The following is a 25,786-nucleotide window of genomic DNA, read 5'->3' as shown; positions in this document are numbered from 1 at the left end:
AGTGGAAGTGTGGTGCTGACCAAGGTCCTGAAATGCAGTCCGGTCTGGTCTGTATAAACCATAATCTATAAACCTTAGTTAAAGTTTGCCAGTAACATCACTCCAAACCAACGAACTAGACAGTGTAATTTCATTTAGTCATTTAACCAATTACCAGAGGATGACAGGAAAGGCGCTGACAGGAAGCAGAAGCACACACTTCAGGCCTGCTCTCGTCAGAGTTGTCTAGACCAAATATTGGGATAAAGTTATCAACCGTTATTTGATTTCAATTTTCTCCACGCACCTCGCCGAGGTCATAATAACAACTTTATTTTCAGTGGTGCATAAATTAATTACGCGCATTTAATAACTAAAATATCATTATATTCCCCCTTTAATAACATAAACGCTGCACGCCAGGGAAACCCTTAATAGCGCGGGGCCCTGTAACTGGCCATTATCCGCCTGTAATGATATTACAGAACCAATTACGCGCCATTAGAAGGGATTTTCTGCACTTTATGTGGTTTAGTCCAATCCCACACTCCTCTTCTAAATTTCAGCTGCTTCTCGAAGCCTCATTTTGCTTCCACCTCAGAGACGCATGGCGTCTGCGCTCTGCCGTCCCAGATGCGCTTTAAAACTAATTGAAAGGGTCCCGCAGCAGATCATTTATCTGAGGAAGCGAAATAAATCGCAGGACCCCTTGCTGTGAACAAAATCAAAAATTTGGCCTTGTGAGTGTTCTACATACGCAAACCCTTGTAAAGTGGACCCCCTAACACACCCTGACGAGCAATTAACCCACCCGACAGTCAATCTAAAACCCAAAAGCAGTCATCCTCCTTTTTTTAATATATGAAAGAACCAAATAAAAAGTGCAGCGCGTATGTGTGCATGTTTATGGTTAGGGAATATGCTTGACTCTGGAATAACAATCACTTGTGATGAATTTTTTGGCACCAGAGCAGAGCTGCCGTTCGCCACCCTGGGTATATTTCCCCTCTTCCACTCTGTCTTTCTCTGATACACACACAAACACACACACACACACACACACCAAGGGTTGGGGGTGAGACAGACAAAGCCGTGATAATCCGATTAGGACCAATTAGGCGTGAGATTCTGCGACACTAGCTGAAAGCCTTAACACTCTGTAGACAGTTATACAGTTATAGAGACATCTGGACACTCCCAGAGAGAGTCAGTCTTATGTGTGTGAGTGTGTGAGTGAGAGAGAGAGAGAGAGAGAGAGAGAGAGAGAGAGAGAGAGAGAGAGAGAGAGAGAGAGAGAGAGAGAGAGGGGAAGCGTGGACACTCCCAGACTCAGAGTCAGGGAGTCAGTGGAAGTGCAGCTTCCACATCTCTCTAGAGCGGGAACTCACTCACATCAGCATCCTCACTGCAGGTAGGATGCTCTCCAAACATCAGGGATTTCGCCTCTGAATCCTCCGCTCTTCCACTCGGCTCCTCCTCTTCATAGCTTCACCGTTTCACTCCATGTAAATGAGCCGCTCTGTAGCTGCTTTAACCGATTTGAAGGTTCGGGCTCAAACTTTTGTCTCTGTTCCAGGTTCACTTCAGCCGCTCAGAAACGCGCCAGGATGTTCTACTTTCATTGTCCCCCTCAGCTGGACGGGGAATGCTGTCGCTCCAATACCTGTAAGTCACAACAAACTTATTTTTAAAAGTTGTTTCCAGTGGATCTTTGAAAGGCAGAGTCTGTAAAGTTTTATATCCGCATGGTAAAGGATGCGCACTACCGCAAAGAAGAGTGCGTTGTTGAAAGTCCTGCTGGATAGGCCTGCATAGAGGTTTCTTTTTCTGATTAGGACTGTGAAAGTTACTTATTTATTAGTAAAGTAGTAAATCAAATAAAATGCCAATACACCCTAATGCGCAGTTGCTGATGCCAGAAACAGAAAACTCACTTTTTTATTTAACATTAATTTCAAGTAGTTACACAGGTTTAGTAAACACTCACTGATGATTTTTGCTTAAATATAACTCTATTTTCTCTTTTCCATTAATAAAAGAATATGGTTGCAAAGGGTTACGTGTGAATTCTCCTCCTTCGTGTCAATCTGCTTCTGTTTTGGCGAAAAGCGCTGGTGGTTTGGCCCCGGGGCAGAGGGGGCGTTTTGTCCCGGGCACAGATGTTGGGTGTCATGGCTCTTAGTCCGTCATGGTTCCCCTCAGACTCCCAACATCAATGTTTCATGCACGTAATGGAAACATAAAATGTGCCAAAGAATTAGGATAAATCTTTCATCTTGTCTGCTCGGGCCAATATTTACATTTATTTGCATCTCTGCGATTTTTTTTCTTTTTTTTTTACAAAAAGAAATCTCCTTTTAAAATATGACTACATTATTTTAATGAAATGTAATGTTTAATAAAGTTTTTTTTTTTTCACTTTTCAGTAAATTCAAGTGGGTTTGGCAACCACGCCCCGGCTGATTTTGATGACGGATTTCTACGTAGAAAACAGCGAAGAAACAGGACGACATTTACCTTGCAACAGGTAATATTAAAAAAAAAAAAAAAAAAAAGAGAGAGAGAGAGAGAGAGAGAGAGAGAGAGAAAGAAAAGAAAACAAATCAGTAATACCTGCAAATTTATTATAGGGAAAGGGCTATTGAAGTTTCTAAAAGTTATGAATAAAACAACTGCAAAAGTTTTTAGGAGTTCAGTAATTCCAATTAAATGAAGGCCTTTATTTTCTTATTATTTAATTTAAAAAAAATTTACATCACCTTTCGCATATGAATCTATAGATTAATGTAGAAATTAATGTGAATGGTTTTGGAGACCATGCGCATCCTAAAATGCAGTTTTTGGAAATAGATGCAGTTTGATGCTAGAAGAGAATTAAAAGGGCAAAAAGCGTTTCCCCTTTTAATTCTCTTGTAATTGGAAGTTAGTTAAATCTGTGGTTTTTGTTTTATTTATTTTTATTTTACAAAGGCCTGATGAGGGTACTACAAAAGAAAGAACACCGAATAAACCGACAGCTGTCTTCTAAAGTTAAAAAAGATGAATTATTAAAATAAAGAATGTTTTAAGGAAAAATTGGTGTGTTGTGTGTGTGTGTGTGTGCAGTTGGAGGCTCTGGAGGCAGTCTTCGCCCAGACCCACTACCCGGACGTGTTCACCCGGGAGGAGCTGGCCATGAAGATCAACCTGACCGAGGCCAGAGTACAGGTAGGCAGCGGCGCACTGCGTCCTGGGCACGTCTGACCATGTGAGAGAGGGTAAATTAAGCCACTCTGTCATTCCGGCAATACACTTTAATAACATCAACATAATGGTGAATATTAGATTAGCTTGATTAATCGGTCATTCATAATTAACCAGCGATAATGTTCCTCACTAATTTGTCCGCGTCTCAAAGGTAGGAATACATCATCCATGCAGATCCCTTTCCCGTAACGCAGACAGAAAATGATATGTGCTTTAAAAGGGGGCAAAGCCTCCAGTCAGCACCTAAACCCTCTGCATCTCTTTTCATTCTCTCTCTCTCACTCATTCTCTCTCCCTCTCTCTCTCCTACTCTCTGTCTGTCACACACACACACACACACACCTTAAAGAAAAAACAGAAACACACACCCAAAAACACACATACACCTTAAATTTGGCAATTTATATTCTGCTCCTGCCTGCACATATGCGCGGTTATAAACTTGGCCAGATGTAATTAAGTTATGTGTCCTGTATGTAATTTCCTGCATTCCAGATTTGCTTTTGGGTTTTGTTGTGCGAGCAGATCTAATTGTGGGAAATATAATAGTTTGCCTTTTGTTCCCCAGGGTCATCTTACTATCGCTTAAACCCAATGGCGGGGTTGATAATGGAATCCAGCGCTGTAAATTAGGGATTGTAAACAAATTATTCCCCTCCTAATCCGATTACCACATTCCTATTATTAAATCTGAACATGAATCCACCGCAGTATGCAGGGATATTAAACTTACATTATTATTAGAAAATAAATTTCCTTTCTGTTGTAGTGTTGTTGCCCCCTTTTTGTAAAGTGTCAATGGGCCTCCCCCGCATTAAGAGCACGCCGCAAATTGAGATTAATGGAGCAATTATAGCCCATTCAGAGACGGGTGTGTGTGGGGGGGCGCGACTTCTAGCTGGAAGGTGCAGGGGTGAGATAAGTCCATTGGTTGTATTGTTGTCCTGCCACCAAAACGTTGTCCTTTCTTTATGCCGAATGAATGCATGTGTTTTGTTTTGCTGTTGACATCATTTATACCTCTGCTACAATAGGAGGGATGCAGAGCACATGTACACTGACTCTAACCTCCATTCACACATCATGATTAATGCCTGCTAGAACCAAGTCCTAATCGAATCTGATGTTGTCAAACAATCACTAAATAGGGAAATAAACGACTTCATCATAGCCGCCTCTCTCTCGGGCAGCACAACTGTCAGTGGGAAGTCATTAAAATATGATAATGAAAAATTGCTCAATTAAATGTTGTTATAGGCAGTGACCTTCATTCGATTAAGATACCAGAACTTGGCTATATGTTCTCAGCCGTTGGTGAAGTTTTAGGGTAAGTTAGGTCTGTAGGAAATTGTACCATTGATGAGACATGTTCAGGTACCTGCTAATAAATGTATGTGTTTGGGGCTTTTCTGTTAAAAGATGGAATTGGAGTAAAAAAAGTTGTTTTGTCAGTAATATGCCAGACATGTGAAATTATGACCCTGAAAAACTGCATTCAGCAAATAAAATGTAAATATGTCAAAGTCTCATGTATCACAGAGATGTCGTTTCCTAATTTTATTTTCTGTCTTTTTGTTCACACAGGTTTGGTTTCAGAACCGCAGAGCAAAGTGGAGGAAGACGGAAAGAGGGGGCACAGACCCTGAAGGAGGGAAAGAGCAAATGAATGAGGGCACTCCTCCATCTCGTAGCATCAACTCTCAGTCTCCAGTGGACCACAGCAGAAAACAGAAAGAACCACTGGAGATGCAACAAAGGTGAGAAAAGACAGGCAGATGATGCTCTGCTGATGTTCTGTTTCGGTTTAGTTTGTAGGAGAAGCTTATGACTGTTGTCTCCCGTTTATGGGAGTAAACAGGTTGTCCTTTATCAAGAACTTTTATTCCAAAGATTAATCTATTAAACATTTTCTGTAGATGACACTGTACAATGTACTAAACTCTATTCAAGAAAATTAAATATGTCTTCAAAAAAGAACAGTTTCACTATTATTGAAATTTTGTTTTTACATTTTTAAGAGAACATATTGTCTGTTTAACCTTTTTTTTATTAGATTAGATTACATTCTTTTGTTACAAGTGCAAGGTAACGAAATGCAGATGCATCTAGGCAGTGGAATATTAAGATATAAAAATGCAGAGGTAACTTTGAGTATGTGGTGATGCATAATATAGTATTTACAGAATATACAGAATAATCAATAGATAATTTGATGCAAAATCTTTTTTCCAGTATCAACCGGACTGTTGGACCTGGAGGTCCATTCTTCCCATCCTGTATACCCGGTACTCTGCTGAACTCTGCCACCTACGCCCAGGCCCTTTCTCAGGTCGCCACACTGAAAGGTACATGTAATTATCTTTTATGTGGCAAACGGTACTCTCATAATAAAGTAAATGAATTGTGGTTTTCTGGAGTCTCACCACGAGTCCCATTTTTGGTTTATTTTTCAGGTAATGGTTTATGTTCCTGCTGCGTTTCTGATCCTATGGGCTTATCCTTCCTGCCACCCTACGGTTGTCAGGGCAACCGCACAGCCAGCGTGGCCGCCCTGCGTATGAAGGCCCGTGAGCACTCGGAGGCTGTTTTGCAGTCTGCCAACTTACTGGGTGCGGGAGCTGGACCCGGTGCCGGAGTGGGAGTCCTGTCTGGAGTCAGCATGAGCGCAGCCGGGGTGGCGAGGCCTTCGGTGGGTCCTGTCATAGAGGTGCCGGGCAACGTGGGAAGAGGAGGAGATAGCTCTAGTCCCAGTCCAGCAACCAAGGTCCAGGTCCTGGGCAGCAGTCCTGACAAACACCCTCACTGCTCCAAGGAACAACTGGAAAAAAAGTGAAACACTGGACATAAAGCCAACGTGGATGTACTGATACTCTCAATCTGTGATCGTGCCTGTTCTTACTTCTCTTCCCTGGTCTTATGAGCAACTAAGCACAACCACTGACTGACTCCAGAAACAACCTGGGAAAGACTGCCGATATCACAATGTATGGATGCAGACATTAAAATATTTATTTGACAGTAAATTATTATTGTTTGTGAGAAATGCTGAAATATCTGGGGCCTTGTTATTCCCATAAAAGCACAAAAGTGTGGTTTTGGATCTTTATCTGTCTTTATGCACTCTTGGACTCTATTTGATGGACTAACATAGATACACGTGTTGAAGAGCTATTTGATAATGTGAATTTGAGTGATCTGATACAGTTTTTCTTGTTTTCATAAATGACAGATGCTTACATTGTGGATGTTAATGCATGTAAACGATATGTGTAGAACCGATGGCAAAACTTTGAGAATTTCACAAGATGTTTTTGGGCAATATCGTGTTTTATGCCATCAGGCCTCAAACAATCACCTCTCATTCTTTTAATTTTAAAGTGAAAGTGCACTTTAATATTAATCAGCCATTTTCCGTGTAAATGTGTACATGTGCCAGAGTGCAGTATGTTCATGTGTGAACCCCAGGCAGGCTGAAGCAGACTGAGTGACAGAGCGGCGGTGTCCCTTTCACTCTGTTAGCACATCTGTAGCGCCAGAAGACAGGGAACACACCAGTCCTGTTGTGACATGTTCTTTAAAACAATTAAAGATGTAGTCGCTCATGTTCCTCTCCTGTTGCCTCTCGCTCCAGCCATCTGTTCTGATACATTATTTATCAGCTTCCCTTAAAGCCGGGAGAGGAGAGCAACCGTGACTCTTATTATTTATTTACTTTTAGAAACACTTACACTTTCTCTTCTCCTCCCTCTGAGCATTTTCTAATAAACCCAATTAAACATGATATATGCTATTTATTAATGTTGAATTTATATTTAAGAAAAGGCAGTACATTTGGTTATTTTCTCTTTTCCAAAATCTTTCTCCACACTGGACTGACTACTGAATATCAGCTGATCAGATTGACAATAGTTAACCGCACAGCACACAGCTAGTAGTTGGACTGATTCAATTTGCGTCCTTGAGGATTTTCAGGAAATTACTTTTGATAGTCAATAACACAATTAAGTAAACTACACACACATTATCATGAATAATTGATAAGAAATTATGTATTACCATGAAGTACTGGTTCAATAATTGATGAGGCGACACCCTGGTGACACAGAAGAGGGAGATAATGTCATGTAAAGTAGTGCCAGGTTGTACACAAAGTACCCAACACTTGCTTCCTCATTTTCACACCATTATGTGTGCATGTTGTAAATACAAATATGCAAATAAAGTGACGCTTTCAGTGATTATGAGTCACCCTTATGTGACATTAACACTTAATGAGCTTATTTTGATTTTTATTTTATTCTAACACCGCATTTTTCTTGCGCATAAAACCAGACACAATACATACAAATAAAGGGGCATTTTTACAACAGAAATGTAACTATTAAGTCAAAAGTTTTAAGTTATGCTCTCTCAAGCACAACACCTAATCAGGTCTGGTTTTATATATTGGGCTCCAGAAATAATTTAGTTTTTTAAATTTTTTTCTTTTGCAGGTGTTCTACTGTATCTATTCATGCCCCCAATATAATATTAACAAAAACACGATGTCCTAATATAATGATTTTGCTTAAAGTGCATGAAAGCGCTCCAGACCAAAGATGTTAAGCCCCATGACATGGTAGCTAATGATAACACAATATCCTTATACAAATCATGTCCTTTTCCAAAAATGTACCAATACACACAACAGAATCCAGCCAACTCATACAAAAGACATGGAAAACACATTCAATCTCTCCAAAATTGAATACAGTAGTTGTGGAATTTAATCATTAGCCAAAACAAAGGATGCTGAAGTTATAATGACTCCGATCATCATTAAGTTCTGCATGGTGCCCATAATTCACTGCTTTAATATTTCATAAACAAGTCAAGTTGGTGTTGACATTCAGCTGTGCATGTGGCATCATTGATAATTTTCTGTCACCTAAAAAAAGTCCTGAGGCAGTTTTGTGGAGCATTGTTATATCAAATTAGCTGGAGAGCGGCCAGAAAAGCAGACAAACATGGTGAATACGGGGGACAGCAGTTGAACTCTGTTCTTACAGTGCAGTTAATGGGCTTCTTTTGTTGCAGTAATGAAATATTTTTGCAGGGATGTGGGGGAATATGTCCTGAAACAGGGAGACATAGTGCACATGCACCCATTGAGGGACACACACAAACAATATAAGGCACGTGCCCACAGAAACAGACAGTATGCTCAAGAACGCCTGGCACTTACATACAGTTCTTTTGCTTGACATTGGGAACATCACCTAATATTCGACTGTTTAAGGACCAGCTTCTGCCAAACCCAGACACAAAGTACATTCAGGCTCAGGACACTGAAGGGCCAAAACATCCACTACAGTATCGTCCCTGCTTTTAATTCCTGCAAGAGAGCTGATCAATAACCCAATCAATTAGAATCAATTAGGCTCATTTCTGAATGGAGATAATACAAACAAAGCATATCTTAATGCAGCAAGTAATGTGTCTGTCTGCTGTCTGCCACATAACCACAGTTTTGCTCCTCCTTAGTCAGCACAGTGAAGAGCATCCTCAGCGTTGTTTCAGTGCTTACAGTCCTCAGTAGTGTCACATCAAAACTTTGACAAAGTGCAGTGCAATAATTAAGACATGTAATCAGAAAGTTTGGATTTTATTATAGATTAAGTTGAACTGAAGGTATTATCTTAGTTTGTCCACTAGAGGGACTAAGTGAGCAGGAAACACGTCCAGACTCCTCAGAACAGGCTTCATTTCAACCCTCAGTGGGAAAATGAGCATTCGGATAAACACATACTGTGTAATTTTTGCTGAGGGAAGTTTTTGCAAATTAAATTTTATTAATCAAAACAATTTTTAACAAGTGCTGAGATCTGAAAGCCCCAAAGTAAATAGCAAATTCTGGGTGAGGATGTTTGTGATCTGTGACGTTAATGATTCCATCTACATGGAAGGAATTTAGACATGGATGACACTGATAGACAAGAGTGAGAATAAGTGAATAAGAAGAGTATATGGATAAAAGAGGAGCTGGAGGTTGTTTAGAAGGAAGGAAATAGATTAGTTTAAAAAGGGATTACTTCAGCCTTTCTCAAAGTTTAGTGAGTCGTATGTAAAACCATCTGTGTGTATGTGTGAGTGTGCATCTGTGGGCATATGCAGAGAAGTGCGCCTCCATTAGAGTCCATGTGTGTGTGTCCATCATCCCGCCAGGCCAGCTCTGCACCCGCCAAGAATCCCAGGAAACTATCTGCTACAGCAATCTCCTATTATAGCAGCGGGCTGTTGGTGGGGAGGGAGAGGGAGGGTGAAAGGGGGAGGTCCAGTTCCTCCCCTTCCTTTGCCTTATGGCCTTTTCTGCCGGAGGGTGAATAAGGTTGTAGCCAGGGAGATTCAGCCTCAACAGTCTATGGCGACAGTGCAAAAGCAATACGTGGAATAAACATTTCTTAAAACATCTCGAAAGTCAGTGAATTCCAAAAAATCTGCTTAAATATCTCAGAGCTAATGACTGAATAGAAATCATATCCTCATGTACAATTCAATAGCAAGCTTCATTCAACTCTGTAGTGAGGATAGCAAGTGGGTGGTGACCAAGAGCCACTTGTTGACATTATACTACTTGTCAGTTCTGTTCAGCAAAGAGGGTGGCACTCCAGTGGGAGGCAATAGAGTTATTTATGTCCTCTGCACTCCCAACACCCGCCACGACCCCTGCCACACACAATAATAACACATCTACAGGGATTAAGTTTTTCCTCCCGGATTAGACCCCGCAACCCTCTCAGTCAGTTCTAACATTTTCACAGACTGCTGACAGTTAGCTCCTGCTGCTAATGGTCAACGTGGTTTGCTGTCCAGATTTATAAATAGTTGAGAAGCTGTTTGTTTCATCTGTCCGACACTTGACACCAAAGGATCTCACAGACCTGCATGCAAGCCCAAACCCTCATTCTGTTCCCCATGGTGGACACACTCTCTCAGACAACTTCTCTATTTCTGTCTGTTCTCTAGTACTGAGTCCCTGTGCCTGTCAGATGCTCCAAGACCTGACTAAGGACTATATAGAGGTTTTTGCTTTTGATTGATGTCTATAGACAGAGTCAGAGCCGCCAGAGAGGGGCTTGTGTGAGGGGACAGAGTCAGATCAACAAGGTGTTTTTTTTGTTTGTTTGTTTGTTTTTTGGAGCCATAATATTTGGATTATATGGATTATAAAATAAGAAGGTAAGGAAAGAACTCCTTAGATACATGGTAATGTTTTTGTCAGAGTTTCACTGGGTTGGATGCCTTTTTATGCAAGTAAATACATGAAATAATATGACAAAACTTCCTGCTAAATCTCCATATCAGAATACACAGTCACTTATTGAAGGTTGTCAGTGTTTTACTTCACTGACAGAATTGGATTTATTCTGCTAATTAGATTTGAAAACTATGGTTATATCCTTTCTGCTTGCATAAGTGATAGATTTGTTGCTGTTCAGTTTGGGGTTTGAATCAGAGAACCCATGAAACAAGGCCTTCTTGGTGTCAGGTTTTAGAGTCTGAGGCCCGTCACTGGACAAAAATAAACTTGTCACATGCAAGAATAAGTCGAAGTCATCCTAACAGTTTGATATGAGATTATTGTTGCAAGAAATGAACTGTGTAAAGTTAACCCTTTGCCTGAATTTTAAATGCTTATTTCCGATATATACTGATGCATGCTTTCCTGTGAACAGAATGTTTGGGCTGCTGAGTGCTCATAATGAAAGTTATTACTTGTTTTCTTCATGCATACCATGAAATAAAAGGGGGCTAAGTGCATCTGGATGTGCAGTTGCCTGAGCTGCTTTGCTAATGTATGTGCATGCTTTTTTAAAAATTCCCATTTATACTTGACTAAAATAGATATAAGCTCGTAGTTTATTAGTGTAGTGTGTAGCCTTAGATGAGTAGAGATGGACGGCCTCCAGGTCAGAAGATATTAATGAATCACTGGATATTCCGAGATAGGTGATGGCTGCCTGGCAGCTGCAGTAAATTTAACCAGAACATAGCTATGACATTACCTTGTTGATTCTAAATGTACAAACATTTTATTTTAAAAACATATTGCACAAGTGGGACTGGATGGTTCTGTAATTTTTACATTTCAAGGCATGCTTTGTATTTGTGGACTTAAATTTGCTTATTATCATTATGAGTAAAATGTTTGTACATATCATATATACCATCTATTAGCTGTTGAATAAGTGTATGATAAAACACAACTCACTGTGGTATCACTACAAAAATATAATAGTTCTGAAAGTGCAATTATGTGTACAAAAAGCATGAAGAAACAGTAAAACCTGACCAGCGTGATTAAGCTAATGTCTACAAGATTATATCCGCATTAATGTCATAGATAATGTAATAGCATGTTTTGGTTGAAAATAAATGTAAAAATCAACAAATCAACAAAAATCACACATGCATCAAACCTGTGTGTGTTGAAAATGTGTGTGTGTGCATGTGTCGTCTAAGTTTGTATGTAAGCATACTGCTGTCTGAAAATAACTCACGTGAAGCTGACTTCACTGTGCCTAGCAACAGTATAGTTTTATTCACAACATGTCTCTGAAGGTCACAGTGATTGAGTGGAAGGATTTACAGGCAGTTCTCAGAACTGCATAAAGTACATTGATGCTTAATACAAAACGACCAGCCATGATAAATTAAGCACTGTGAAAAACAGGTTAAATTATAAAAACTACCTTACACAAGGGAAAACTGAAGATTTCTTTATATATTGATAATGAAAATCAATATATTTTGGAAATCTGCTCTTTAAATTGGTCATGTTAAAATGTGTGGGTGTATTGTCATTTCCCCACTAATATTACTTTATCTTCTCTTATAGATAAACAACAATAACAGAGTTTTTGGGACTGATGACAACTACAGTTCTCAATGCCTTAGTTGATATAGACAGTCCAACACCCTGACAAAGGGCCCTAAACTCTGGATTAGGTAAAGCACCATTGGAGGACTTCTTGACAAGTTTGAGGTTGCTCATTGTCTGAATGACTAAGCAACTGAGGACAGAGCTCTGTTATAGCGAGCCAGCATCATGACCTCAGTCGAAAAGCGCCGCTCAAGCAGAAAGAGCGCTGGGCATCGAAAGCACAGTGATGGTGGCTACAGTGACACATCCAGTGGAGGGTCCTTTCTGGATGAAACTGACCGAGAGGTCAGCAACCTAACAGATCGAGCATTTAGGAGCCTCTGCATTGGAGATGAGGCTGTTTATAATGACTCTGACCTCTCAGCGTCACCCTGCTTTCAGAGAGACCGGCAGCTGGCCTTCAGTCAGGGTGGCCAAGACAGAGAGGACAGAGAAAGGGAGGAACTTAAAAGAGCTGCACATGAGAGCTTCAGCCGGAGAGTGCAGCAGTATGGACAGGACTGGATCCATGGAGGAACATATGGTGCTGAAATCCACCAAGATCCACAGTGGGGTGTATATGGGGAAAGGAGAACACAGGGGAGGGTTTCTGCCACATTCCAGCACTCGTTTGCAGAAACCTCTCAACAGGAGCAATCTCTGAAGGACGATCAACTGTCCTTCCTCAGCAATGGAGCCACTGAGTTAAGTTCACAACAGCGAAGGAGTCGCTCCAGAGTTTCCTCTCTTATCAGAGCTTTTAACTCTGAAGGACAAAGGGATGGAATGGGGATGGATGGCAAACTCAGAGACTGGAATGATGAGACAAGCTGGGACAAATCAGCTCTAATGAGTATAGAGAGGGAACTTTCTGAATTTTCTACATCATACCAGCAAAACATTAACACTGGTTATTTTCCCTCAGCTGGCTTGTTCTCATCCCAAAACTCCAACTTCTACTCCTCTGAGGTTGCTGCAGTTCAAATGAATTCTGCTTCATCTTTTATGAGATCTTCTCACAGTAAACACAGCATGTCCACACAAGTCAACTGTAACTCTAACTTCTTTATACACAGTGAGTTTAGTCCCTTCAAAGTGTGGAGGAACTATAACAGGTTTCCCTTCCAACAAGGTGAAGTCTCTGGGTTTATGCACCATTCAGAGTTTCCTAAATGGTATCAGACACCAATGTACAAAGAGCTTTCACTAGAGGCCCAACAACAGGGTCCGACTGCGTTTCAGGAAAGGGGAATTGGATACTCTGGGAATACCTTGGCGCCTGTGGTTGCTCCAACTCATCCACGCTCAACCTCAACATCCACAGTGATGCAGAAAGCCTCTGCCCTGGAGAAACGCTGTGAGTCAGAGTTGGCAGGACATTATCCCCACAGGAAACGGACCCAGAGTCTGGGAGCTAACAGGCTTCCATCTCAGCGGCCATCAACTGCTTCACCCAGTAGTGAAATGTCTCGACGTGTCCGTGACACTCTCAGTTCAGTTAAAGCGCTCCAACAGAAAATCAAAACAATGACAGAGCAAAATATTACATCACAGCCAAATCAAGATGGAGTATATTATAACAATGATAACTTTTATCCCTATGGCAACAACACAGGGATGATGGCACCAAATGTTGTCAGCAGTAACACCAGCACAACTCCCTTTAACATTAGCCAGCTTCTCACACCACTAGTCCATGCACCTCAAGAACCAGACGTATCAGAGGTCCACCAGTATGCAGTTTCCCCTCAGCCAGTGGAACATCCTCCAGTGCGTGCTGAAAGTCGAGGAGCTACTCCTGATGTGAGGATGTCTAGCTACAAATCAAGGGCCACAAGCCTCCTCTTCAATCTCAAAGACAACAGGAAAAGAGTGAAAAGCACCTACAGTCCCACCAGATTTAAGGGTTTGGAGATGCCGGAGAAAAACAAGCAGGCATCTGTCCAGGAGTCCAGAGACACTATGATAGAGATTCCAGATTTTTCAGAGATGGACATTTCAAATTCCCTGGTAGAGAAATCCAGGGTAGATGCTGCTTTACATCAATATGAAAACCAGTACCATAGCACTGGACTGTTAGTTACAGCACTAAATTCACAACCTGTTAATCCTTATATGGGACAAAATCCAGAATACTACTCAAGTGATCAGCACAGAGCTCAAATGCAAGGTGAGATGGCTCATCAGTTTGGGTTCACTGGCTTCATACCTGAAAATTACACCAACAATCAGCTGGCTAATGGACAGAATCTCTATGAAGACCTATCATCATTTACTCCCTATAAGCAAAGCATAACTGAAAAAGAAGCAACAGTGGGAGATTACGTAAACAGGCTAGGGCCATCTTACAGTGTTACAGAAATGCAATGGCTAAATGCTGACAATAATCAAACCAGAGACTATTTAATAAGTAAGGCCAATACCAGGCAGCATTTTAATGAACCAGTGGGAGGGGAATTCACACGGGGGGATAGATATCATCAAGTGAAAGAGAACAAATATGATTACAGTAATGTCTCCTCTCAGGATAGGTGGGGACAGACAACCAACCAAGAAATAGAAAAGCTGAGTCTAAAAGCAGCTCCGATGACACAAGAAAAATATGCTTTTATGGGAAAAGACCAAAATGCGGAGGCTTACCAAAGAGCAGTCATCACACAGGAAGAACTAAATTCACTAAGATACAATTATACGGAAGAAAATCAAAAGAGCGTAGAGAAAAAACTTGAGACTACAGAGTTGAGAGAAAGTTATGGTGTAGCAACATCCTCTTATAAAAAGGCTGGACAAGTCAATCCTAACATTTCAGCTAACCTGCCACAGTATGCTCCACTTAGTAATGATGCAATAGGAAATCCTGGATATTACAAACAGCAAGGTGGGGCATTAGGAGACAGATATGCACCTCAAATATCCTCTGAATACAATGCTGAAAATGAAATGAAAGAAAATCATGTAGCACAGAATAAAAATAAATACACCAATCAGGGCTATACAAATCAAAACACATTTTCCTCTAATGAAGAAAAAACTATGCTCACTCAAGATTTAGGTCAGAGAAAGCAGTATGTACCAATTCCAAGGGAGAATGAAGTGCAAAGCCTGCAGCCGAGAGAAAGTAAAATACAGTTTGAAAACAATAGGCAGAAAAATTTATTATCTGTCTCTGATAATGCAAATGCAACTGTAACAGGTAACCAGGTGAAGGATAAACCGTTTGTTGAAGTCAAGGCTGCACAGACAACAGCTGAGCAGATAATAGTAGAGCACGCCCAAACAGAGCTGGCAAAAGCTCAGCACTGGGCTCAAGTGGAGCAACCCAAAGCAGAGCTGAATAAGTTAATTTTAGCAGAGCATACTGGTTCAGAGAAAGTCAGAGCAGAAAAGAGCAAAGTAGAAGTAACAAAGCAAGACAGAACACAACAGAATAAAGAGTTTGAAAGAGCTGACAAAGACAAGTCAGTAAATGTAGAACAAGAAAAGCGAGGGTATGAGAAAGAGGAAAAAACAGAACAGTCCAGAGAGGAGAAGCCAAAAGTAGAGCAACTCAAACTACAGATGGTTACAGATGAGCCAGGAAATATAGTGAAAGCTAGAGCCAAGGAGATGAGAGAAGAGCAGAGTGAGCAGGTCAAAGCAGAGCAAGCTACAGCTGAAAGGCTAAAAGAGGAACGCATAAAAACTGAGCTGTCAAAGGGTGAACAGACCATGCAGGTCAGAGTAGAGCATGTTAAGACTGAGCAGAGTCGACAGGAGAGGATCAAAACAGAACAAGATGAAAAACTGCAAGTAAGAGTAGAACAAAGCGAAAAAGACAGAATGGAGGTAGAAGAAGTTAGGACAGAAATGACTAAATCAGAATGTACTAAACCAGAGCACATTATAGTGCAACAGGCTAATGTAAAAGAAGAGACTCAGGTAGTTAAGGGTGTTGAAGCTGTGAAAGAATACAGACCTGACTTGATAAATGCAGAGCAGCCTAAAACAGAGGTAACTAAAACTAAAAGTGAGATGATAAAAGCTGAGATGACAGAGGGAGATAAAATCCTAGTGGATCTAACAAAAGAAGAAATAACAAAAACAGAGATTGTGCAGGATATGTCAGCTAAACCTGCAGCAAAACTACCAGTGATACAACAGGTCAAAGGTGAACCAGATAAACTTGAGCAGGTTAAGACAGAATTAGCTAAGGCCAAAGCAGAGTTGGCCAAAATAAAAGATAAAATGAAGGGAGAGCAAAAAGAAAAAGTAAAAAATACTGTCCTTCCCAAGGATGATGATGTTAAGACAGTAAACATTAATGAAAATAAAGAAATCAAAACACCAATGTATCCAGAGAAAGAAGGATCAGTTAATGTCACCAAGCCAAGTGGAGATCAAGGAGACAGAGGGGCCGATGATTATCAGCGTTTAAGAGAAAAATATGGTTTTATTCAGACAACCAACAAAAATAGAGCATCTACTGAAGAAAATGCTTCTTCAAATAATGTCAGTGAAACATCACTTTTAGCTGATAAACTTGAGACAGCAAATAATAACAAACCAAAAGATGACCATAGTCCGATAAGCAGCTTAGCAACAGCTAAGTTAGAAAATAAAGATAAAGCTGAGAGTAATAAAACTGATGAGATGCCAGACAGTCAGTATGTTTACAGTGAGTCACTGAAAGAATTCAAGTTAACTAGTGCTAATTATTTAACTGACAACAGGGATAAAATTACACAGAATAACATTGTTCCCAATAAAGTAAAAGAAGTTGGCATTGAAAAGTTAGACAAACATGACCAACAGAAAAATACTGATGTGCCACAGCAAAGAGATTCAGATATAGAAAGAAAACCCCTTGAGAGAAAACCCAAGTCAACTGAGCATAGTGTACTTACAAATAAAGATTCACACCTCACACCTCTGAAAGCACTCACTCATAGAGAAAAAGCTCAAACAAAGCAGGAGATTCTGACCTCCAAGATAAAAGCTCACGCTGAAAAAGAGATTTCAGCTATTAAAGAAGGTTTTGCTACACGAGATGGATTTATATCAAAAAATTCTGCCAAGCAATTATCAGGTAGCCAAAATTTAACCATACGTCAGAGGCCACCATCGCAGGAAGTGTCCAGAAAGCAAGAAAGTAATTTGTCCACTAATAGCACAGTGAAACAGCTGTCAGAGCCTTTAGGAGCACAGGCTGAACCAGTAAAGTCTGTCTCACCTTCCTATCCTTCTACAACATCAGCTAAATCAGTTGCATCAACCAGTCAGTCAGTGGATCACTTACAGAAACAAGTTCAGAAAGAGCCAATGAAGAACACAGATAGCATGAAGGAACCACCCAAAGAAGCAAACTGGACTGGAGGTTACGACACGAAACAAGATAAATCTGAAGTCAAGTCACCAACACAAAATAAAGAACCTATCAACGGTCCAGTAAAACAGGAAGCTAATCATGAAGAAATCTCAAAGAAACAGATAGATAAAATGGAGATCTACAGTGAACCGTTGAATGACAAGAAAGTTGAGTCAAAAGCTTCACCTTTGGTCAAACCTGAATGTTCTAAACCTGATAATGTTGATCAAGCAGAGAATAAAAATGGTGTAAATCAAGAAGATTCAGGACCTTCACTTAAACTTACTTTTGGTCAGAATGAGACCACAGATTCTGATGATTTACAAATCATGGGAATAATGGTGACTGTAAGAGAACGAAAGCCATCATTGAGGAGTGAAGAGAAGAGAAGCAACCAAGACGAAACACATACAAAGGAGAAAGAGTGCAGTTTTAAAGAGCAAGAAAAATGTGGTCTAATCTCTGTTCAAGAAGTAACCAAAGTCAACAGATTATCTGAAGAAGTGTGTTTAGTTAAGAGTGGAGCTGTGCAGGAAAATCAGCATACAGTGAAGGGAGACCAGACTAGACTCAGTACGAATACCCCTGCTGAAAATAAGCATGAAATAACAACCACAGAAACCAGAAAGAATAATCTGGCTGAAAGTGGTGCACAGAAAACCCCTCACCAGGAGAGCTCTGCAATAAAAGACAGATACCAAAAGGAAACACAACTCCAAGACCACCTGGCTGAAAAAGATGTGCCCTTCACAGCCACTGTACCTGCTAAAAATAAACCGTTGGCTGAAACTCAACCCGTGCCCCCCAAACAGGACATAATACCAAGAGAAACCAAAGACTACACAAATAAAACACCAGATGTAACTTCAGCATCTAGCGTCATCAGAGATCAAGAGGAGATTACTACCAACCACAAGAACCCACAAAATGTCCTGAGAGAATATAACAATAAGACATCCAAAATGGTGAACACAGAAATCTACAAGGACAATTCTAACAAAGCTGACTCTGAGATTGTAATAAAACATGACATACAGCCATCAGTGAGTGAGAATCAGACTGAAATATTCAGAGGTAAAATCCTTGAAGTGAATGCATCTAAAATAAATGAAAAGCAGCACATCTTAGCCCCTCCAGAGCCATACAACAAAAACAATGTGACTGACAAAGAAAACAGTACGTCTCCAGCACATAAGCATAAAGGGACAAACAATGATGAGAATACTCAAGGAGATGACAAGCTGCATATAGACAGCATTGCTATCCGTGTTGTACCAGCAGTAACTGTAAAAGAAAATGTTAAAATGGCACAAAAAAATCCTGTCGCTAATGTGGCTGCAGCTAATGAAACTAAACAAAGTGCTCCAAGCAATAATGATGAAGGCCAAGCCAGAGATGGCCCTTCAACAAGCAGAGAAAAGCAGATAAAACACAGCCTGGAGGAAAAAGCTGAAGCACAAAATCTGTTACCCAATGTGAAAAAACAATCAGATTCATTGAAAACCAGCAGTCAACAGAACAGCATAAACAAAAGTGAAAATACAGGAAATGAAAAGCTTGGAAAAATAAATGAAACTGCTGATGACGCTGAGAGACAGACCATGGATGAAGACTACTTTCAAGTTCAAGGAATAACAGAGAAAAACAATGAACTACACAACAATAGTACCAATGTTGGAGATGCATCAGACATTGTCTCAAAGGAAAGGGAGCTTCCGAGGTTCCTTCCAAACACGACCACTATCAGCAATGAATTGTACAAGGAGGGAAAAATTGACAAATCTGCATTAGATCAAAGTAAAAGGAAGACAGTGGAATCCAGTTCAGTGGGCGTTCAAGATGGAAACATGAAAGTTTCAAAACAGAATGATCGTCCCACCGAGGGTAAAAGCAATAAAAACGAAAGAATGGGGGCAGGTCCAGCTACTCACAACAGAAAACATCACACAGAGAATCAGCCCACCTTAGCAGAAAAGGAAAGGCCAAGCACAAGAAATTTACACCCAACAAGGGAAAACGCCGCAAAGGAGAAACCAGAAGTTAAGCCAAAACCCAAAGTATCCACAATACCTGAGATATCAGCACTTGCAGATTATGCCAGGTTAAAAGTAATTGTTTCAGATGACCGTGAAAATACACTTCAGGAATTCCCACCGAACAAAAAAGAAGGATTCTTCCCACTAATACAGACTCGTCACAGCAGGCGCCCAGTGTTCACTACGGACCCACAAGACGTCTCTGTGAAAGAGAAAAGTTTGCCAAATGAGACAGAGGTCAATGCTAAAGTGAACAAAGAGCCCAAAGCAGTAGTGTTTCCCATTACAGAGAAAGAGCACCAAAGAACAGGAATGTTCAAACTGGGAGACAAAGAAAAATTGCCTCCAGAAAATAAAAGTTTACAAGAAATGGAGGTAAAAAATGCACAAGGCCACAAAGAGAGAAATAAGTCACCACTGAAGTATCTTATGAACAAAGGGAGTGATGAACAAGTGGTTGAAGTCAATCAGCTGACCCAAAGTATTCATCAGGTAAACAATCCTCCCTTGCAAACAACAACCTCATCCTCAGTAAACAAACCTAGACAAAGGTCTTTGTCACGAGACCGGACAATAAATCAAAAGCCTAAAGAATTTTCTCCCCAAGGCGATGGGCTGCCATATATGGATAAAAATACTTATCCGCAACAAGCTGCCGGCCCCATGTACAACTCAGAGGCAAGCACAACAAGTGTGAGAAAAGATGTGTTCTCAGCTAATGAGATGCTGCAGCAAGAAAAGCTTGCAACTCAGCGTGATGAAACAAAAGCAAGCCATCACAGCAGAGCAAAGCAGTCGCAGGAGGCAGCAGAAGCTCAGAGGATAAAACATGTGTTGGAGGAGAGTAGAGCTTCTCTGGCTGAAGAAGAGAGAAGAGCTGCCCAGAGAGAAGAGGAGAGGAGGGTGAAGGAGAGGGAGGCCATAGCCGCTCAGATCAAGGAGAGACGGGAGAAGCAAAAAGAAGCCGAGAGGAAAGCAGAGGAACAAAGAAAAGCAAAACAGGTGGAGGAGGAGAAGGCTGCACAAAGAGAAAAGGAGTTGAAAGCAAATCAAAGAGAAGAGGAAAGAAAAATTAAAGAACTTGAAGAGAAGAGGAGGGCAAAGATTGAGGAGGAAAGAAAAGCTAAATTAAAAGAGGAAGAGAGGATGAAAGCATTGGAGGAGAGGAGAAGAATTAAACAAAAAGAAGAGGAACGAGCTGCTTTAGAGGAGCAGCAAAAGAGAGCTGCTCTGATTGAAGAACAGAAGAGGAGAACTGCTCTGATGGAGGAACAACAGAGAAAAGCTGCTCTGATGGAGGAGCAGAAGAAGAAAACTGTTCTAGAGGAACAACAACGAAGAGCGGCTCTAGAGGAACAGAAGAGGAAAGCTGCTTTGATTGAAGAACAGAAAAGGAAAGCTGCTGTAATGGAGGAACAGCAAAGAAAAGCGGCTCTAGAGGAACAGCAAAGAAAAGCTGCTCTAGAGGAACAGCAGAGGAAAGCTGCTCTTGAGGAACAACAAAGAAGAGCTGCAATGATTGAAGAACAGCAAAGAAAAGCTGCTCTGATTGAAGAACAGAAGAGAAAAGCTGCTATAATGGAGGAACAGCAAAGAAAAGCTGCTCTAGAGGAACAGCAGAGGAAAGCTGCTCTCATTGAAGAACAGCAGAGGAAAGCAGCTCTTGAGGAACAACAAAGAAAAGCTGCTCTGATTGAAGAACAGAAGAGGAAAGCTGCTCTAGAAGAAAAACGACGAGCTGCTTTGATTGAAGAACAGAAGAAAGCTGCTCTAGAAGAACAACAAAGAAAAGCTGCTCTGATTGAAGAACAGAAGAGGAAAGCTGCTCTAGAAGAAAAACGACGAGCTGCTCTGATTGAAGAACAACAGAAAAAAGCTGCTCTAGAAGAATACCAAAGAAAATCTGCCCTAGAGGAACAGCAGAGGAAAGCTGCTCTAGAGGAACAGCAGAGGAAAGCTGCTATAGAAGAACAACAACGAGCTGCTCTGATTGAAGAACAAAGGCGAGCTAAACAGGCTGAGGAAGACAAGAGAGTTGCTCATATTAAGGAGGAAAGAAAAAGAAGACAGATAGAAGAGGAGGAAGCAGCTCAAATTGCATTGAAAATTCAGAAAGAGGAGAAGAGTAGAGCTGCTGAAAAGGAAAAGCAAGCCAAAGAAGCTGAGGAGAGGACACAAATGCTGGAGGTGAAACCAGCAGCTCAGCAGATCAGGTCTAAAAAGAGAGAAGAAGGTGGAAATTTACATCAGAGGGATGAGAAAGCCTCAGTGATGGAGGAGCAGAAAAGTGCCGCTCAGAGGAGAGATGGTCTTCAGTACTACTCCATTACATCAGAAGATGCAGAGAAGAAGCCCAGAGAAAAGCATGTACACTCACCTTTACCTTCACAACAGAGGAGCAATCCATCTGGGCTTGAGTCACCTGAAGATCCTGGTTCCTACAGCAGGCAACATAGACCTCTTGCCCCTGTATCTCCAGCCCTATCTCTTCCTCGCTCCAATACCTCTTCACCTACTCTGGGAATCAAACCCTTAATGTTCAGGGTGAAAGATAACACAAACAGAGGCACTGCTCTCACCAAGTCAGTTAAACCACGCTTCCATAAGACCTATGGAGAAGATTTCCGGGTTGGTTCTCCCATGGAGAGGTTGTTAGAGAAAGGAGATGAAGAGCAGGAGTTAATGAGACGATATGCTGGAACTCCTGTCCATCCTGACACTGGATTAAACAGACTAACTGCCATTAAAGAACCATCTAATATGCAGTCATCACCAGGTTACACCACCCCTGTTCAACAACATAGACCATATTCCAGGAGGAGCATTGTTTTTGATGAAGATGACTCCCGCTCCGTCATCAGCAACATGTCAGAGGATGTGGAGAGTTTTGCCACCAGTGCAGCAGACCTGGCAGATGTCAGGGGTCTGTTTGACTCTGACAGGCCCGAGTCAGCCTGTAGCTACAGCAGTGACGTGTCCCGTTCTTTGGGGAGGCCCCCAGTTGTTCCCCCCAAGAGTGAGAAGGCCCTGCGCAGGGCACAAAGGCTGACCACACGGAGGATGAAGAAGGAGTTGTCCAAAGCGGTGGCAGAGAGCCCTGCAGGAGGAGATAAACCCATTCATGAGGTCTCAACTACTCCTTCCTCCTCCACTGAGGTACGCTCATCCAGTCAAAAACCTGTGACCACGCCTCATTTTTCCGCTCCTGTCTCCCTTGCTCATGCCCCAACATCTGGATCTGGCTTGCACTCTTCCCATACAGAGCACCAATCTTCACACCGCTCCTTCCATGCCTCCCCTCATGTCACTGACCCTGTCTCCCTCCCTGTCGCTTCCCCTCATGCCACTGCCCCCATACCTGTCCCTGTTGCTTCATCGCATGGCACTGGCCCTGTTTCCCACGCTGTTGCACCTAAGACGGTTGCTCATATTCCCTCTTCTCCCACTCTCCATCATAAAACCCACCCAGCTCCAGTGACACAGTACCATGTAGAGTCAAGCTATCCTCAGTCCTACCCAGTCACCCAACGCAAGGTGCTACAAGACATTGGTTCTGGACAGTATTTTGTTGTGGATGTGCCTGTTCCAGTGAAAACAAAGACTTTCTTTGACCCTGAGACAGGGAAGTATGTTCAGCTGAATGTACGGGAGTCCGGCCGGAGCACCTCCCAACCACAGCCCCAGCAAACATACCCACAACCTCAGCTCAAACCCCAAATGCAGGTCAAGTCGCAGCAACAGCCAGTGACCCAGGCTTCTCCTGCTGGCAAGTCCTACACACCCCACAGTTATCCCCAAGGCTACCAGTCGGCCACTGTCCCATCTGTCCCCACTCACCAGTCAACCCCAGGGGTTCCAGCCTCTGTGACTTTCTCCCAGGACCAACAACCTATCAGGGAGAATTCCAACTACAGGTATCACAGCTATAGCCCTGAGAAGACTCCATACATGGACACAGTTAATGACGCAGACAAAACATATAACACGGTTTACAACACACATGGCTCACATGAGGTTTTCCCACAGTCTGACACAAACAGCCAGCTTGCAGGAAGCTCAGTTTGTGAAAATGATAACTCAGCCCACTCAAGATATCAGTCCCGTGATATAATATCCATGAGTGAACTGGAAGACTTTATGGAGGTGTCTGACTGGTGAGCACAAAGACTGGTAACTCATGAGAAGATGATATTGTAAAGTAGTCAAAGACACCACAGAGAGCATTATGAATGGAACACTATATGTAGTATTTGTGTTTTTAATGTAACTTTATTCGTTTTGGTTTGATGTTGAAAAAGCCTCTCTCTGTGACATGCTATAGTGAATTGCTGCAGTCGCTTTTGGAGACATAAAGTTGAGCTGTGTATTGTGTTACAGAGAAGTTCACCATTCCATATGACTTTTTGAATGTGAGTTGCAGAGATATTTTTCTTGTAAACAGTACGATCAGTATGGCGTCTTAGACAGACTTTATAGATCAACAAACTGTATGTGAGCAGTGTTTACTGGTACACTGGTAGGCCTGCTAAAGTTATTTTATTTTATTTCATATAACATTATTGTGATGCATGAAATTTTGTTTAAACCCACAGTGTCAAGATCTACAGATGGTGTAAAGTATAGTCTGAATACTCAACAAATATGTCGAAGTAAAACATGATGTGACTAGGGCTGTTTTAAAGGTTTTAATTTCATATAGTAGTCCGTTTTTAAAGTGGGATTTTGTGAATGTTTCTGTGTTGCTGTGAAACAGTAGTGTGACATGGACTAACTTAGACAGTAAAACCACATTTCATTCAGTAAAATGATCTCATACCACCACAACTGTCACTCAAATCACCTTTTAAAGGTTTTAAATAAAAAGAAACCATGAATGACTGATACTACAAGTTGATTTCATTTCATAAATCAAAACTCAATAATAACAATGTATTATATATATTTTACTCTGACACATCCTGGGTCTGAATTTTACTGTGTGCATAAAACAAATAAAGTGTTAGTGAGCGAGTACATTTACATGCCCAAAGAGAGTTCATAAACAGTATAACAGAGAATAACATTTTGTATGTGACAAGTGTGTACCTGTGTGTGTTTATACCAATCAAATGTGCAAATCTTTGCCCGCTATCCATATGGGATCCAATGGTAGAAATAATAAAAAGAGAATGTTTTTCCTTTGATTTCCCTTGATTCACCAATTTAAATTAAATGTATACTGCTCTGGTGAGAAAGCCTGCATAGTACCCAGTTTAATAGTAACCTCCAGTATGTTATCGTGGATCCCTGGAGAAGGAGTAACCTGCTTTGACCACTATGGGGCAGAAGAGAGCAAATCCTCCACTGGCGCAAAGACCTGTACTTAAGATTTATATAAAGGAAAACTTGAGGGCAATCCCAAGTAAAACTTAAAAAGTGAAAGAAAAAGGACATGCTTCACTGGAAGTTGCTTTTTGTAACTTTAACATGTACCTAATCTCTGCTGATGAATTTAACTGTGTTTTAAGCCTCTGCTTCAAATATTCTATGGCTCTACTCTTCTCAGAACATATCATCAAGGACTGAAAAGATAAAATATCTCAAATTATAATACTTCAAAATTAATCAGTGTGTTTCCAGAGAATCTTCTCAAACAACCTGAAGGGTTAAATATGTTGTGTAATTCCATTTGGCTTTGGCAGAGCTCAAAGCGCCAGCAGAAGCCCTGCCTCAGCAGTTTATCCTGCCCAATAAAGCAGCAGGCTTCATACCGCTGGGACAGTCTGACAACCACAGCCAGAGACAAGCCCATGCCACTCTGTCCAGCAGCCAGACAGGGAGAGGTCCCGCCACACACACACACACACACACACACACACACACACACACACGCAAACATCCACGAAAAATACATGAACACAAATACAGGGCGTTTGTTTTTGTGAACTTCATCAGGACATGCAAAATGAGTATAACTGCTGAACTACTGAGCCTCTTTAAATTTCCTTTATGTAAGCATACTGTTGATGATGGAACTGCATCTCAGAAGACTGCTCAAAATGACACCCAATATGACAGTCGCATGGACGCAGACGCAAAACACAAGACTTGACCACTGCTCTCGAGTTCTGAGGTTCTGGGCCTGGGTCCAAGACTCTTCACAGGAACACAGGAAATGACATTTCCTACGTTTTGCAGGACAGAGAAAAAGAGAGAGAGACAGATAGAGAAAGGGTGAGAGAGAGAGGGAGAGAGAGAGTAGTAGAGTGGAGAGTGGGAGTTTCTAAGTAGGAACAGAGC

At 41.3% G+C, this 25,786-nt stretch overlaps 1 protein-coding gene across 1 annotated transcript; it reads left to right on the top strand.

Annotated features, from left to right (window-relative positions):
* The first annotated feature begins 1,160 nt into the window (after window positions 1-1,160).
* On the top strand, window positions 1,161-24,373 carry LOC115434597 (uncharacterized). Its single transcript, XM_030156634.1, has 9 exons — window positions 1,161-1,390; window positions 1,556-1,644; window positions 2,406-2,506; window positions 3,085-3,186; window positions 4,810-4,982; window positions 5,458-5,570; window positions 5,679-6,054; window positions 10,314-10,371; window positions 12,302-24,373. The coding sequence occupies exons 2-9, from the start codon at window positions 1,587-1,589 to the stop codon at window positions 23,663-23,665; spliced, it is 12,345 nt and encodes a 4,114-aa protein (XP_030012494.1). The 5' UTR covers window positions 1,161-1,390; window positions 1,556-1,586; the 3' UTR covers window positions 23,666-24,373.
* Window positions 24,374-25,786: the final 1,413 nt, after the last annotated feature.

This window comes from Sphaeramia orbicularis, chromosome 15, assembly GCF_902148855.1.
Source record: "Sphaeramia orbicularis chromosome 15, fSphaOr1.1, whole genome shotgun sequence".
Lineage (NCBI taxonomy): Eukaryota > Metazoa > Chordata > Actinopteri > Kurtiformes > Apogonidae > Sphaeramia > Sphaeramia orbicularis.
The sequence above is the reverse complement of the archived record's forward strand: the minus strand, read 5'-3'. Positions and strand labels throughout refer to the sequence as shown.

Excerpts from the sequence above, each read along its gene's own strand:
- LOC115434597 (XM_030156634.1), top strand. The coding sequence starts at position 1,587 with ATGTTCTACTTTCATTGTCCCCCTCAGCTGGACGGGGAATGCTGTCGC. Across the intron at positions 1,645-2,405 it reads ATGCTGTCGCTCCAATACCT|TAAATTCAAGTGGGTTTGGC; the intron begins GTAAGTCACAAC and ends TTCACTTTTCAG. Across the intron at positions 6,055-10,313 it reads AAGGAACAACTGGAAAAAAA|ACAGAGTCAGAGCCGCCAGA; the intron begins GTGAAACACTGG and ends TGATGTCTATAG.